The 14,666-nt window shown below is 49.6% G+C and overlaps 1 protein-coding gene across 5 annotated transcripts in view; it reads left to right on the plus strand.

Moving 5' to 3' along the window:
* Positions 1 to 5,008: 5,008 nt before the first annotated feature.
* LOC132023423 (NADH-cytochrome b5 reductase 2) overlaps positions 5,009 to 14,666 on the plus strand; it is a 15,847-nt gene continuing 6,189 nt past the window's right edge. The window contains exons 1-5 of one of the 5 annotated variants that reach the window (XM_059409087.1): positions 5,009 to 5,095; positions 11,104 to 11,244; positions 11,484 to 11,556; positions 13,930 to 14,036; positions 14,305 to 14,434. In XM_059409087.1, the coding sequence (XP_059265070.1) occupies positions 11,170 to 11,244; positions 11,484 to 11,556; positions 13,930 to 14,036; positions 14,305 to 14,434 (385 nt within the window). In that variant the 5' untranslated portion in view covers positions 5,009 to 5,095; positions 11,104 to 11,169. Of the gene's footprint in view, positions 5,096 to 9,534; positions 9,800 to 10,138; positions 10,215 to 11,022; positions 11,245 to 11,483; positions 11,557 to 13,929; positions 14,037 to 14,304; positions 14,435 to 14,666 lie in introns of those variants that run through there. The other 4 variants (XM_059409059.1, XM_059409077.1, XM_059409099.1 and 1 more) reach the window with 4 other exon arrangements.

Below are 14,666 nucleotides of genomic sequence, written 5' to 3' on the forward strand. Positions count from 1 at the left end.
TTGTTAAATACTTTTTAGCATCTTTCAAAGTGATTAAATGGTTTCTCCTTTGATTAGTATCTTAAATCCTTAATTAGTAGATCTCCTAATATTCCTACTTTCCTGAAATGAATCCCCCTTGAGCATGGTACTTTCATCTTCAAGGTACTGCTGGGTTCTGTTTAATATTCCACTTAGATTTTTGTATCCACATCCATAATTGAAGTTGATTGATAGTGGAGGCTCTTAAAACGTGGCCTTTAGATGTCTGGGGACCTCCAAGATCCTTTTAGGGGGTTTGTGAGGTCAAAACTACTTTCATAGTAATGCTAAGACATCATTCTTCCTGTCTACTCTCATTCTCTCACAGTGTGCAGTGTTTCCAGGGGCCACACATGTGGTAACTCGACAGACTGAATATAAAAAGCACATAGGCGGTGCCTAGGTGACTCAGTTGCTTAAGTGTTTGACTCTTGATTTTTGCTCAGGTGATGATCTCAGGGTCCTGGGATGGAGCCCCGCATGGGGCTCCTGGCTCAGCTGGGAGTCTGCTTCTCACTCTGCCTCTACCCTGCTATCCCCAATCTTGCCCCCTCATATAGATAAATAAATAAAATCTTAAAAAAAAAAAAGGCAGATAGGACATCTTGCCTGTCTTCTATTTAGCCAGACATTAAACAGTTTTAAAAATACGTGCAACAATGTGAGTCTTATTTAGAGTTTCTGTTTTGGAAAATGTAGTTATTTGAATAAACATGGTATTTATGCTATTGCCAAATGTTTTTATTATGGTTATCTTAAATAAATTAGCAAATACATAATTTTTAAAGTTTCTGCTTTAATTTTTAATAGTTAACTGTTGATAAATATAACACATAAACAAAAGCTCTTTAGGATTCTCAGTGATTTTTTTTTCAAAGTGTAAAGGTATGCTCACTTCAGCCGCATATATACAAAGTATAAAGGTGTCCTGTGACCAACATGTTTAAAAACTCTGACCTATAGCTTTTTTTTTAATTGTCTGCCTTTGTCAGAATTTGATATCAGTATTCTTCATGAAAAGAACTGGGGAACTTTCCTTCTTGTTCTAAGCTTTGCATATGATTTATAACAAAAGAATGATTATAATGATGTCATACAATTACATATACTAAGCATCTATTCCTTGAAGCCTTAAAGGAAACTTTCTCACAATTTCCTTCATTCTTATTGGTTTTTAGGTTTAAAATTTCTCTTTCAGTCAATTTTGATAATTTTTTGATAATCTCCTACTAATTGCTATAACATTCAGATTTTCCTACTACTTGCTTTGAGTTGTACAAAACATTTCCTTAATAATTAATACCTTCTGGATTTGCATGATTTTCTAATTTCCTAATTTTAGCTTACATTTTTTTAGCTTACATTTTTTTAAAAAAGATTTTATTTATTTGACAAAGAGACAGCGAGAGAGGGAACATAAGCAGGGGGAGTGGGAGAGGGAGAAGCAGGTTTCCTGCTGATCAGGGAGCCCGATGCGGGGCTCGATCCTAGAACCCTGGGATCATAACCTGAGCTGAAGACAGACGCTTAATGACTAAGCCACCCAGGTACCCCTACTTAAATTTTTTTTTATGTAATATTTTATTTATTTATTTATTTGAGAGAAAGAGAGAGCGTGGTGGGGGGGGAGCCCAAGGCAAAGGGGCGGAGGAGAGAAGCAGAGAATTGTGGGGCACAAGCAGATGCCATGCTGAGCAGAGCCAGATTTGGGACTTGAGCCCAGGACCCTGAGATCACGACCTGAGCCGAAATCAAGAGTCGGTTGCTTAACAAGTGAGTCACCCAGGCACTCCTGCTCCTTGCTTAAATCTTTTTTTTTCTTTTTTTTAAAAAATAAACTATTCAGTGTTTGGTCACTTTACAGAGGTTATGTTTTTATTTTAGAAGACAGATAGCTTATTTTACTGCACCTATGTCCTCTGCACCCTGCGGAGTCACTTCAGCTGACCTGGACAGGCCAGCAGGTCGGGGCTGGGGACCGTGCCTCGGAGGCAGTTCCTGCAGATGACTGACAGGCACAGTCTGGGCTGACATTACAGATGTCATGAATTCTTGATTGCATTATCAAGCAGCTGCAAGACTTGATTATGTTCCCATGAGAACTCTTAACTCATCGCGTGACGCCACATAGATTGCTTCATGTTTCTGAGCCCTAGAATCCTTCACATACATAGAAGAGAGGACATTCTCTAGAGCCTTGCTGTACTGCTGAAAGGGTTGGCTGTTGCTCTCAGTGCAATGGCCAAAATGGTGACCTTGCTATCCCTCTGATCCCAGGGCCCCTTGGAGAGCCACCTCCTAAATAACCCCACGTATTTTGATGAGGCCATAACTGAGATTCTTTTCCCTCTCATTTTCCAGGGAACAGCATGCCGCTGTGTGGGTGGTGAATACAAGAACTGTGATTGGGCCAAGTCTCCCCTCAGTAAGAGCCCTGGGAGCCTCCCTTCTGTCCAGCCAGCCTGGCCACCAGCTTGTCACTGTGACTGTCGCAGCCCCACTCCATTTTCAGGTTTACAGTGCTCACCAGAGTTGGCCATAGAAAGTTTCGGGCATGGAGTATGGGATCTGGACTGAATTTTCTTTCCCTTTATAAATTAGAGAAATATGGATAGGATTCAAGAGCCAGTGCCAAGTTTGTCCCTTGTGTCTAACTTCACAATGGAGGCTCTCTTCTTTTTCTGGAAACCTACAGATTTGTCTTTCCTTGATCCCAGACCCAATAAGACTATAGAATGAATAATAGTGACTTAGGAAATCCTCCCTGAGGCCACGTCCACCTGGTGCCATGCCGGGCACTTGCAACCCAAGTGTGAGTCAGCCACCATCCTACGTGGCGATCACTTACCCCAACTTCCATCTTCAGGTGGTTTCCCCTGGAGGGGAGTTCAACCACCTGAGCTCCAGTTGCCTCCCTTCTTCACTGGGTCTAGTTAAGACTCCTTTTGTCTGACAGAAAAGGTCCATCAAGCACACTGTGCTCCCCCCCGCCTCCTACTCATCACCATAGAATACGATTTGCCACCACGGCAGCCTGTCAGTCGGCTTCAGTTTGGCCACTGTGTCCGTCAACCTGTCTGCCTGAGAGAGGCCCAGGGCTGCCTGCCTCCAGGGTGAGCACAGCCACGGGGTAGGGACTGTCATCTGGGTCTGTGATGAACCCTCACATGGGGTCCCTGGAAGATGACGGCTCTGTGGTCCTTCACAGGCCCCGTCTTCACACACCTTCTGTCAGCTGCTTCTCACGCTGCCTGTGTGGCATGAAAAGACAAGGACGCTTACCCCATGCTCAGAAATAGAAACTGAGGTTTACAAAATCGAAGTGACAGAGTCACACAACTGCTAAGTGAGGCAGAGCCCGCACTTCATTCAAGTAAGCTTGGAGATTGCCTCCCTACCCCCACGTGGCCCGTCCTGGAGAACCAGGGCTGGTTCCAGCCCAGGGGGCCGCCCTTCCCTACTGTATGATCCATCACTTGTTCCACTCATGCTTTCATACAGTCACGCACAAGTTGTCACGGAGCACTGTCCCCTCACCAGACTTGCAGTTAGGCTCTGGGCTTGCAAAAACAATTAGCACCCAGTCCCTGGTTTCTTGCATAGGATTTGGGAAGCCCGTTCAGCTGCCTCAGTACAAGGAGGGAGATACTGTAACAGATGCGAGCATTAGTGTCAAGGGAGCACAGAGAAGTCCTAGTGACTTCTAGGAGTATCAGGGAAGGCTTAGTTAAGGATTAGACACTTATGCTGGTCTTACTAGAATCAGAAGTTTTTCAGGTGAACAGAGAAGGGAAGGCATTCCATTGAGGGAAACAGGCACGAACAAAGGATCAGAAAGACTAAGCAGAGGGATATTCAGGGTGAAAAGTGTAGTTCTGTGTGGCTGGGTCTTTGACAGGGGGAACTGAAGGGAGATTATTTAAAATCACAGCCTAGGTCCCACTTGTGAAGGGCCTTATTTTGCTAGAAAGAATGTTAGACTCTATCATGTAGCCGGAGGATGGGGATGATTGACATTTGAGCGCAGAGGAGAAAAAAATCAGACTGTGTTAAAAAGAAGTTCATCCGGCGGAAGTCAACAGGGTGAGAGCGGAGGCCGGAAACAGCGGAACAGAGGCACAGAGAGCAGAGGCCGGAAACAGGTGAGGAGATGCGCAGACGCAGGAGCCCCAGTAAGCTCCGGTGGGGACAGCGAGTGACGGGAGGAAAAACAGAATCAACAAGCTCAGGGGACCAATTATGTTTGAAATGGAGGAAAGGAAAAATCGTGCATACGAAAAATGACTCCCAGGTCCCTAACTCCAGCGACTGCAGTAGGGAAAAGCTAGTAAGCATTAGCATTTTTATTTACTCTAGGCCAAACCCTTTATATGCATTATTTCCTGCAAACCTGAGAGAAAAGTAGTATTAGTGACCCTAATTTTACAGACGAAGACACTGAAGCTCAGTGACCAAGTTCTCTGCCCAGATGGGTGGTCAAGTCAGGCTCTCTGATTTCCTTTTCTCAGACTCCTTGCTTACATATATCATGGTAATACTGTCTCTCTGCAGGACAGGCTATAACACAACAGCTCAGGCCACAGATTTCTCAACCGCAGACACATGGGACAGCCCTCCACCGAATCCTGCACCCTAAACAATGCGCCCCGACTCACATGTTCCCCACTAGCCCCAATCAGGCATCTGTAAAGAACACCTTGGGGCTGTAAGGAGGCCCGCCTTGTGTCTGCACCTAGTAGACACCGTGTGTCTCCGGAAGTTGGTGAGGGACCAACGTCCTGGCTGTGTTCAAATGGGAGAAGGTCATGCCTCCCTTCATGTCTTAGTTCTGGACATTTTCTGACCCAGTCTCTGCCCCTCCACTCCCAATGGCCTGCCTTTCCTCTATTACAAGTCTGAGGCTCCCAGTCCCATCCCCTCTAAGCAGGTGGATCCCTGTCCTAGAAACTACATTTGCTGTCCCATTTACTCTTGGTTGTCCCCGCAGTCCAGGCTGGTGAATTGGTGCTGTCTAGAGGCTCTAACCCAGTCCCTGCCACCATGGAGGCCATTTGGGAAGAGTGGAGCCACTGCTGTAAGTAAACAGGGTAGAGGGACTTCAGTAGCATTGCTGGTCAGGGGGTTCCCCTGAGTGCCGGCCCGGCAAGGGGTAGAGGACTCTGCAAGCTGTTCTTTTGACTCTTCCCAAAGACACTGTTTCTGGCAAATTCTGCTCATTCCCCATGTCTTAAGACTCTTACAGAAGGTGGGGGGATGGGGTAGCCGGGTGATGGGCATCAAGGAGGGCACGTGATGTGATGCGCACTGGGCGTTACACGCAACTAATGAATCACTGAACACTACATCAACAACTAACGATGTACTCTATGTTGGCTAATTGAATAATAAAAAAATTGAAAAAAAATTGAAAATTGAAAAAAAATTCAAAAAAATTGAATAAAAAAATTGAATAATAATAAAAAAAAGACTCTTACCTTTATACAATCTTACTCCATCAGGCCCATGTCCGCCCCCAATTACCAAGTGTGTGCAAGGTGTCCCATGACACATTTCTGTTATACAAATCGAAGTTGAAAACGGTCCACAGTGCAAAGTGTTTCTCTCGTTCTCCACCCACCTGCAAGACACAGTGGGGAATTCTGATCAGGTGGTATCAATACCCTTTCATTTAAAATCCTTGAAGAAGGAAACCAAGGAAACTTCCAATGCAAGTCAGATTTTTACCTTGGTCATGGCACTGGCTGCTGGAGTGGGTGAGGTGTTCCATCAGTGTTCTTTCATTAAGCTCAGCCCAGTCAACCGAGGACAATCCCCAAGCCCGAACTGGGCTACCAGGACCCTTTGTTCAGGATGACATTTGTGCACAATGCACAAAGGACAGGCTAGAGCCAGGGCGAGAAGGAAGGGATGGAGTGGATGGGCCACTCGTGGGGCCTGGCAGAGAGGACAAGCCGAGGACATGGCCAGCAGCAGGAGGAGGTGGCTGAAGGAGGTGCTTTTCAGGAGAAAGAAGCCACACAGTCAGAGCAATAAGAGCTTGGACACCAGAGGGGAGGAGCACTTACTGGCTCTTCTGATCAGAATCCCAGGAAAGCTGTTTCTGGAATAAATCCAAGTATAAATAAATAAGCCCAATGAGACAAAAATAATAGTTCATTTAGCATATGAGTTTCCCATTGCTACTATCACGAATTACCACAACTTTGCTGTCTTTAAACAGCACAAATGTGTTGGTCTCTTACAGTTTTGGAAGCCGGAAGTATGAAATCAGTTTCACAGGGCTAAAGTCAAGGTATTGACAGGGCTGGTCCCTTCCAGAGGCCCTCAGGAGAAATCCTTTCTCTTGCTGCTTTCCTACTTCTAGTGGCTGCCTGCATTCGTTGGTTTGTGGACACATCATATTGCCTTCTTGTCTCCTCCTGCATCCTCTTATATGGACTATTGTGATCACAATGGGCCCAACCAGACAATCCAGGATAGTCTTCCCATTTCAAAATCTTTAGGTTATTCAGAGCAACAAAGCCCCTTTTGCCATATAAGCCAGCATTCATGGCTTCTGGGATTTAAGATGTGGGCCTATTTGGGAAAGGTCATTATTCAACCTACCACAACATAGGCTTAATAGCTAGGACCTCAGGGGTGGTCATCTGTTCAGGGGTAAAATGGAAATAAATCACTACTAAGGTTAAGAAAAAAAAAAAAAAACAGCTAATTAAAAGCCCACAGCAGCTCAGACACTGTTTAGAGAGCAAAGGCTCAGAGAGCTTTGACTTGGCCACAGCATCAGTCCCCGCTAGGGCAGTCTCAGCAGTGAAGGCGGCCAATCCCCTCACTCGAGAAACTGTCTTGTGGGGCAGAATTTCATACATCCTAAAACAGTGACAACACACATTCATTGTTTCTTTTATCAGCAAACTCTTGCTGAGTGTCTCCTCTCTGCCAATTACCAAGTGGCAGATGTAGGGAGTGAGACCTGCGCTCACAGTCTATTTCACGGAATAGTAAAACATGAGCCAAACCGGGCAGAACATGGGAATGCAAGGGGTGCATGAGGAGAGAGGGGAAGCCCTGCCTTCTCAGAATCGGTGAGAGCCCAGACAGGTGCCTGTCTCTTATCCTGCTCCAAGGGTAACAAAGGGAGGTGTGTCGCTGCCTCTCTGGTCACATGGAGGGGAAAAAGAGAAAGGGGAATGGGGGGTAGAGGCAACTGTTAAGAGCCACAGGAAAAATGGAGGTGCCCAATGCTTCCAAAGCCAAAAAAAAAAAGTTGATTGAACCGGAGGGAGAAAATTAAGTTCGTTCTTCATTCACTCTTTCACTCATTCATTCAGAAAATATTTATTAAGCATCTACCAATTGCTAGGCACTGTTTTGAGGCCTGGGAAACAATAGGAGTTAAAACAAAGCAAGGCCTGAGGGACCCAGGTGCCTCAGTCGGTTAAGCATCTGCCTTTGGCTCAGGTCATGATCCCTGCATCCTGGGATGGAGCCCCTCGGCAGGGTCCCTGCTCAGCAGGGAGCCTGCTTCTTCCTCTCCCTCTGCTGCTCCTCCTGCTGTGGTCTCTCGCTCTCTGCCAACTAAATAAATAAAATCTTTTAAAAAATCTCATGTAGCTTACCTTGCAGTAGAGGGAGAGGAGGAGTAAGCAAGTAGTTAAGATACATAGTATGTCATCTGCTGACATGTCTTATGGAGACAGATTAAGCAAAAAGTGGGACACTGACGGGAAGGACTGTTCTTCTCTTGAGCATTTCCGGAGCAGCTTATATGTTCCAGGCAGTGTGCTAAATGAGGCAGGGCAAAGAGGAATTCACTCCTCCTTCATCTGTTATCTATTTATTGTCTTCCTTGTGATAGTCACTGTGCTCAGCCCTGGAGAAACACCTTTGCCACAATGGAACATCTAGACTAATGTGAGAGTCAGCCATTTAACAATTAAATAGACAGGATGTATAATCACAAACTGAAGTAAAAGCCACGAAGAGAATATAATGTGTGCATCTATTTAAATTGGAGGATTGGATCAGGCATCTCTAAGGAAGAAGTAATATTTGAACTGAGACCCCAAGAATGTATGAGAGGGAGATATAAAGTCATAATAAATGACTGTAATTAGAGCAGCATGGTATTGCAGAGGGGTTGGGAAAAGAGATCAAAAGAGAGCAGAGAGACCAGAAGCAGACTCAGCCATACATGAAGGCTGGTACATGACAGTGGTGATATTGTAGGTTATTGACCAGGTGAGCAAGTCCACACTTTTTACTGAGACAACAGATTATCCACATGGAAAAAAACTTAAGGTGGATCCCTGCTTTGCATCATATACAGAAATCAGTTCCAGGTGGCTGAGAGACTTAAATGTTAAAGGAAAAACTTTAAGTCTTGTTAGGAAAAATAGAGAGTATCTTTATGATCCTGCATACAAACAGACAATAATGATTGGAGATTGATACATTTGACGACATTGCAATTACAAACTGCTGTTCGTCAAGACAGAGAGAGAGAGAGAGAGAGAGAGGGAGAAGAGGAGGAACGTAGGGAGGAAGGAAGGAGGCAAGGAAGGAAGAGCGGAAGGGAGGGAGAGAGGAAGTTGCATACCAGGAGAAAATATCTGTAACTGATCTAACTGGCAAATAAGTGGTCTCTAATATATACAAGACTCCTAAAAATTAGTAAGAAAAAGTCAACTCCTGAGAAAAGAGGCAAAAATCATGAGCAGGCACTTCCCCCCCCCCCACCAGGGGAAAAAAAAAAAAAAACCCACCATGGGGCATAAGCATATGCTCTCCTCAGCTCTCAGGTAATGATATTAGGTTCACAAGCTATCACTTTACATTTATTAGCCTGTCAATAATTAAGATAGCTTACAATAATACCCTGGTACCTGCAAGTACTAGGGCAGGTGCTCACCAAGTAGGTGCCAGTGCTGGTGTGGATATGGGGGCTGGGGATGGCTGGCTATCTCTTGGCCTCTCTCGGGCCCAGGGGCAGGGATTCACCGTTGCCACTCGCAAGGGGAGAACTGATGCGGGCCGGAGGACTATCAAGATTCTGAAATGTGCTGGCGAAGAACCCCCATTACCGTTGATGCCTGCCATTCTGCCTCCTGTTGGTCTAGTGTTGGGTACCTGTCATCTCTCTCTCCCAACAGAGAATGAATGAGTGAATGAGCGCTCTGAACCAATGTCTTATCTCCATGACACCCCCACCCGGGCAAACACCCAAGCGCTGGACCAGGTCCATAGTAGGAGCTCCTTATGCGCGTTGAAGGAATATATATTCCTGTGCTCTCGGACTTGGCCTCAATTCCCATTTCTCTTACCAGCATCCCCTCCTCCCACCAGGATGCACCTCCCTTTCTCCCACCTTTGGACCACGTGCAGAGAGGAAGCTCTGCATCCAAGCTGCTCTGAGAGTGCTGGGAGAGGGCACGATGGAGAGGGGGCCACGAGATGGCCGCTAGGAACGGGGACCCCACAGCAGTGTCACCCCGCAGGCAGGGCGCAGCAGGGCGCGAGTGGCGTGGGAGTGGAACTCAGCGGGCCGCGTGGGCGGGGAGGGGGGAGCGGGGAGCAAGGAGGAGTTACTGGGGGGAGCGGTGTGCAGGAGCCGCCGGCGCGCGTTGCCGTTCTAGCGCCTTTCCCGGCGTCCGCCCGCGCGTCTGCGAGGCTTCCCGGTCCGCCAGGCGGAGCTGCGGGTCCTCCCGCGAGTCGGCCCGACGCGCCCCGGCCTGGCAGCCAGTGGCACTTCGACGACATGTTCGGCGTCTCGTTGCGGGTGGGTGCCCGGGGCGCGGCCGGGAAAGGCCGCGGAAGTCCGACGGGGTCTGGGGTCGACTGGGCGGGCGTGGCCGAGGTCGAGGCCGAGGGCGAGGCCCAGGGCAAGGGCGGGGGCCGGGTGGGGCCTCGAGGGGCGGGGAGCGGGGCGGCCCGAGCGGCTACCCGGCTGGCGTGGCGCCGCGGCAAGCGGGGCCCGGCGGTCCTTGTCCGGTCCCGCCGGGCCGTCTCGGGTCGGGCCAGGGGCTGGCAGAGCGGGCCGCGGGGCGGGCCGCGGGGCGGGCCGCGGGGCAGGGTTGGGGGGGTTGGGGTTGGGGAAAGGGGCGATAGCCCGCGCCAGTGGCTGCACTTGCCACTGAGTGGCCGAGCCACCTCCGCCTGCCTTGGAAGGTGCTGGTGTGTCCCGAGGCGCGAAGGTAATGGAGCACTCCGTAGTCGGAGGTACTCACCCCACCCCAACCCGCCCGAACCTGGTTGGGGGAATCGTGGTGCTGGTGAGCCCCATCCCCTGCCTAGTGGTCTGCAGCAACAAGCTGCTGGGGGGACACAGCGCCTATCCCCCCCGCTTTAGCTCTGCCTTTGGGGACTGGGACATTCATCTTAGATTGTGGGTTAGAAGCACTGCCAAGGGGAGGGGGGCTGGGTAGCTCAGTTGGTTAAGCTTCCGACAAGATCCCAAGATCCCAAGATCCCACATCAGACTCAGGCAGTGGAGCCTGCTTGGAATTCTTTTTCTCCCTCCCTACCCTCACCCCATCACGCTCTCTCAAATAATAATAATAATAATAATTATTATTATTATTATTATTTTAAAAAGCCGCAGCAGCACCATCATCTCAAGGAGGGGACTCCTAGGACTGGCACCCCTGGATGTACCAGGTTGGAGGCAGATGGGTAGGAAGGGCCTGGTGACATTAATTCCAGTTGGCCTTGTCTGATCTGCAGCTCATTCCTCTCTATCCTCCAGGTCCACCTTAGGGTCAGCCTGCATTCTGCTTTATGTTTTTTTTTTTTTTTAAGATTTTATTTATTTATTTGAGAGAGCATGCACATGGGGATGGAGGAGAAGCAGGTTCCCCATCGAGTGGGGAGCCTCACGTGGGTCTCCACCCCAGGAGCCCAAGATCATGACCTGAGCTGAAGGCAGACGCCCAGCTGATGGACCCACCCAGTCATCCTGGGTTCTGTATTATTACCTTTCCCTCTGATTTCTTCTGAGCACAGCCAGCTGCTTCTGTGCCCAAGCACCATCCTGCCCAGAGCATGCGGGACCTGAGGTGCTCTGCTCACTTTGTGTCTGGCCAGGACTCGACCCTGCTCATTGCCATCACCATTGTTGGAGTCACAGTGGTCCTGTTGGCCCTGCGGAACATGAACTTACGGAGAAGACATATCACCTTACAGGACTCTGAAACCAAGTACCCGCTGCCCCTGATTGAGAAAGAGGTAGAGGGATCAGCCTGCGAGAGAGAAGACAAGAGTGGTGGGGAATGTGCTGGTGGGAAGGCAGGGCAGTGGGAGAGGCATTTATTGGCCTCCAGTTTGCATCCTTCTGCTTGTGTGTGTGTGTGCTGGGATTGTGTGTGTGTGTGTGTGTGCTGGGATCATACCAAATAGAGTTCCTTTGCCAGGCATTGGAGCTTCTGGAAAGCTGACAGAGCCTGCCTCTGTTTTCTGTTTTATAGCAAATCACCCACAACACGCGGAGGTTCCGCTTTGGACTGCCTTCACCAGATCATGTCTTAGGGCTTCCTGTAGGTGAGTGGGGTTTGGGGTCATCACCAGGACTGGGCCTTGCAGGCACTCTGCTCCTCTCAGAAACTCAGCTGGGGTGTGGAGGTTACCCTGATACCCTTCCTGAGGCAGGTGAGCTCAGAAATGTAGAGAGATGGGCTTGGGGGCAGTCCATTTCCTTTCTCATTGCTTGATTTGGGCCAACACAGAAGTGATGTCTTAGTGAGCTCTGAAAAGAAGTGAATCTAGATCAGCAGGCCCAAGATCTGATCACAGGCTCCTTGCTGGGCAACTTTAGGCAAGTCCTTCAACCTCTCTGAGCCCTGGTCTATGAAATGGGAGTTTCCTAGACCTGCCTGCCACTTAGGTTGTTGTGAAGGTAAAGTGACTTGATGGGTTTGAAAAATGAGAAAGTGTAAAGTGCTGTGTACAAGTGAGGGATGGAAGGAACTGATGTCCTCTAGAGTCAGGAGAAAGGCCCAGAACGTGTGGAGAGGCGGGAGTGTCATCCAACACAGGGTGTCTTTTCAGCAGGGACCTCAGACCCACACAAGTTGGGACTCAGTGTGAAAACCAGCCCTAGCGGGCCTAGAGTTCCAAGTTACCCATTTCTAGTCTGCAGACACCAGCAGACCCAAGTCAGTCTTAGTGAGGTGGAAAACGTCTGCTAGGTCCACAGCCTGTGGATTCCGAGCTTTGAACAGACTGCTAATGCTGCTTGCCAGCCTGGTGGAGACCCTAATCCATGCCTACTTGTCCTGTGTGCGTAGGACAACACCTTGACCTCTCCTCTGGCAGGTCATGAAACTACTCACCAGGCAGCCCACCTGGCCCCCGAGCCTCCTTGCTTCTTCCTTTCCCTGTCTCCACCCATAGGAGCAGGGTGCCAGCCTGCCTTCCTGCCCTCTGCCTGGCCTGTGGGGGCAGCCCTGTTGGCAAGAAGGCTAAAAGAATGCAAAATGGTGAGAAATAGAATTTCTGAGCCTCTGCCATGACCCAGCCTCTCCTTCACCCTGGTATAGGCAGAGTTAGTGGGACAGGTAGTTTAGAGGCTTCTGGAAGAGTCTGCTGTGAGGGCCTCCCAGCTCAGCTGAATCGAAGCAGGTGAGAAAAGGGGCCCAACAGGGCAGCCCAGTTTTCTCCAGGAAGGAGAAAAGGCCAGGCCCAGGTTGGCTGCCTCTGGAAGAGCCTTTCTGAGGTCTCCAGGTTCACATTTGTCCACAGGAGGAAGCTGCCTCAGACATTTATTTCTGAGTGTCCCTGATAGGCAGCAGGGACATAGCAGAGTCACTGAGCCTGTCCTTTCTTCTTTCCCTTCAGTTTAATTCCAGTCTAGAGTCTGTCCTTTCTTAACCCTGAGTGTTTGCATCTCAGGCTTCAGGGCCTCCTCAGAGACCCGAGGCCTTGCAGGGCTTACACTCCACAGCAACTAGAAGGACCCCGTTCCTCCAGCGCCGCCCTTCCTCCTCTCCCCCCTGCCCTTCCCCCTTCTCCTTCTTTCTGTCTCTCCCAGGTCTCCCCCACTGTCTGCATTTCCACCCCATCTTTCCTGCATATGGTTTCATTCCCTCGGATGGCCCAGAGCTTCCTTTTGCCTCTGTCTCCCAGCAGCTCCTGCGGGCAGCTCCTGCCCACACCACTATTCTTGTAGTCACCAAACTGTCCCACTTTAGATCCAGGGGCGACCTGAGCGGCCCCACCCACCCTGTGACACTGGGATTTAGTCCTAATCCATACAGGTCTGTGGCCATACCTGGTCCATTCAGTTCTACCCTGGAGGGGCAGAATTCCACAGCCCAGAACTTGACTCTTCCTCAAGCAGAGCTGTGAGCCAGGAATACACAATAGCCCTTGTAGAACTCTTGGTCTGGGGTGTCCACATCCTGGGACCCGTGAGCCGAGGGCTGGCCCTGTGCCAAGCAACAGGGGGCAGGTGATGGGGGCTGTGGTTCCTTCATAGACCCCAGCGATCGACCCCATTCAGGAAGAAACAACTTTGTGACGGTGACATATTTTTCCTTAAAAGGGAAGCACACGTTTCTGTGATTTTTAATACTCAGCCTCTGACTTGAATGAGTTCTCCGTGTGGCATGGGGGACTCTGATGCAGGAGGCAGGCACTCCCATGAAGCTCCCAGCTCCACTGGGATGGAGGGCAGGCATATCATGCCCACTCACCCAGAGAGGTGAAATGACTTGCCCAGGGTAGTATGCAGAGTGACAAGGGCAGGCCTAGTCCCCTGGCATCCTGGCTCTGGGCCCCTTCCCTGCCTGGCCCTGCTGCTAAGCACCCTGCCACACTGGCACTTGCCTCCCTGAAGCTCAGTCCTTTATGGGAACCCCGTGTCCTGTTTCGGAAGGCTGTGCTTACACTGAACATGGGGTGCCTTTTCTGTAGGGAACTATGTCCATCTCTTGGCCAAGATTGATGGTGTTCTGGTGGTCAGGGCTTACACGCCGGTGTCCAGCGATGATGACCGAGGCTTTGTGGACTTGATTATAAAGGTAAGTGGTGCCCACTGCATCCAGCTGCTTTTCCCTACCAGGCCTAGGAAAGGTGGTCAGGTAGAGAAGGAACCCATGTCTTGGGAAGGGCTTCCCAGCAGGGTCATGTAACAGTGAAGCTGTGGGGAAGTCTTCAGGGGTCTTTAGAGCAACTCTGAGTGCAGAGGACTTTCGCTGCAAGGCTTCCAGTAGCAAATGGAATTTTGAGTTGTTCGCAGCTGTGGCCTCAGGTCTGAGAGGGTACGAACCAGGCTGCCTTCTTTTTCAGATCTACTTCAAAAATGTGCACCCCAATTATCCAGAAGGGGGGAAGATGACTCAGTACTTGGAGAACATGAAAATTGGGGACACCATCCTTTTTCGAGGGCCAAATGGTCGCCTGTTCTACCCTGAGCCAGGTACTCGCGCTGGAAGGAAGAACATTCCTGTGGTTGCTCCTGTTGTAGAACACTTCTGGGGAGTGGGTCCCATGGACTTGTCCTTACAGCACCCACTCCACACACGCACTTGATGAGATTGTAAGCTTCATTAAGGTAGGGGAGTGCTGGGGTGTTTCCTCATGCAATCTGGCTCTCCACGATGCCCGATGCAGAAAGGGTGCCTGCTACGGCTGAGCAGTGGAAGGATGGC

This window comes from Mustela nigripes, chromosome 1 (genome assembly GCF_022355385.1).
Source record: "Mustela nigripes isolate SB6536 chromosome 1, MUSNIG.SB6536, whole genome shotgun sequence".
Taxonomy (NCBI): domain Eukaryota; kingdom Metazoa; phylum Chordata; class Mammalia; order Carnivora; family Mustelidae; genus Mustela; species Mustela nigripes.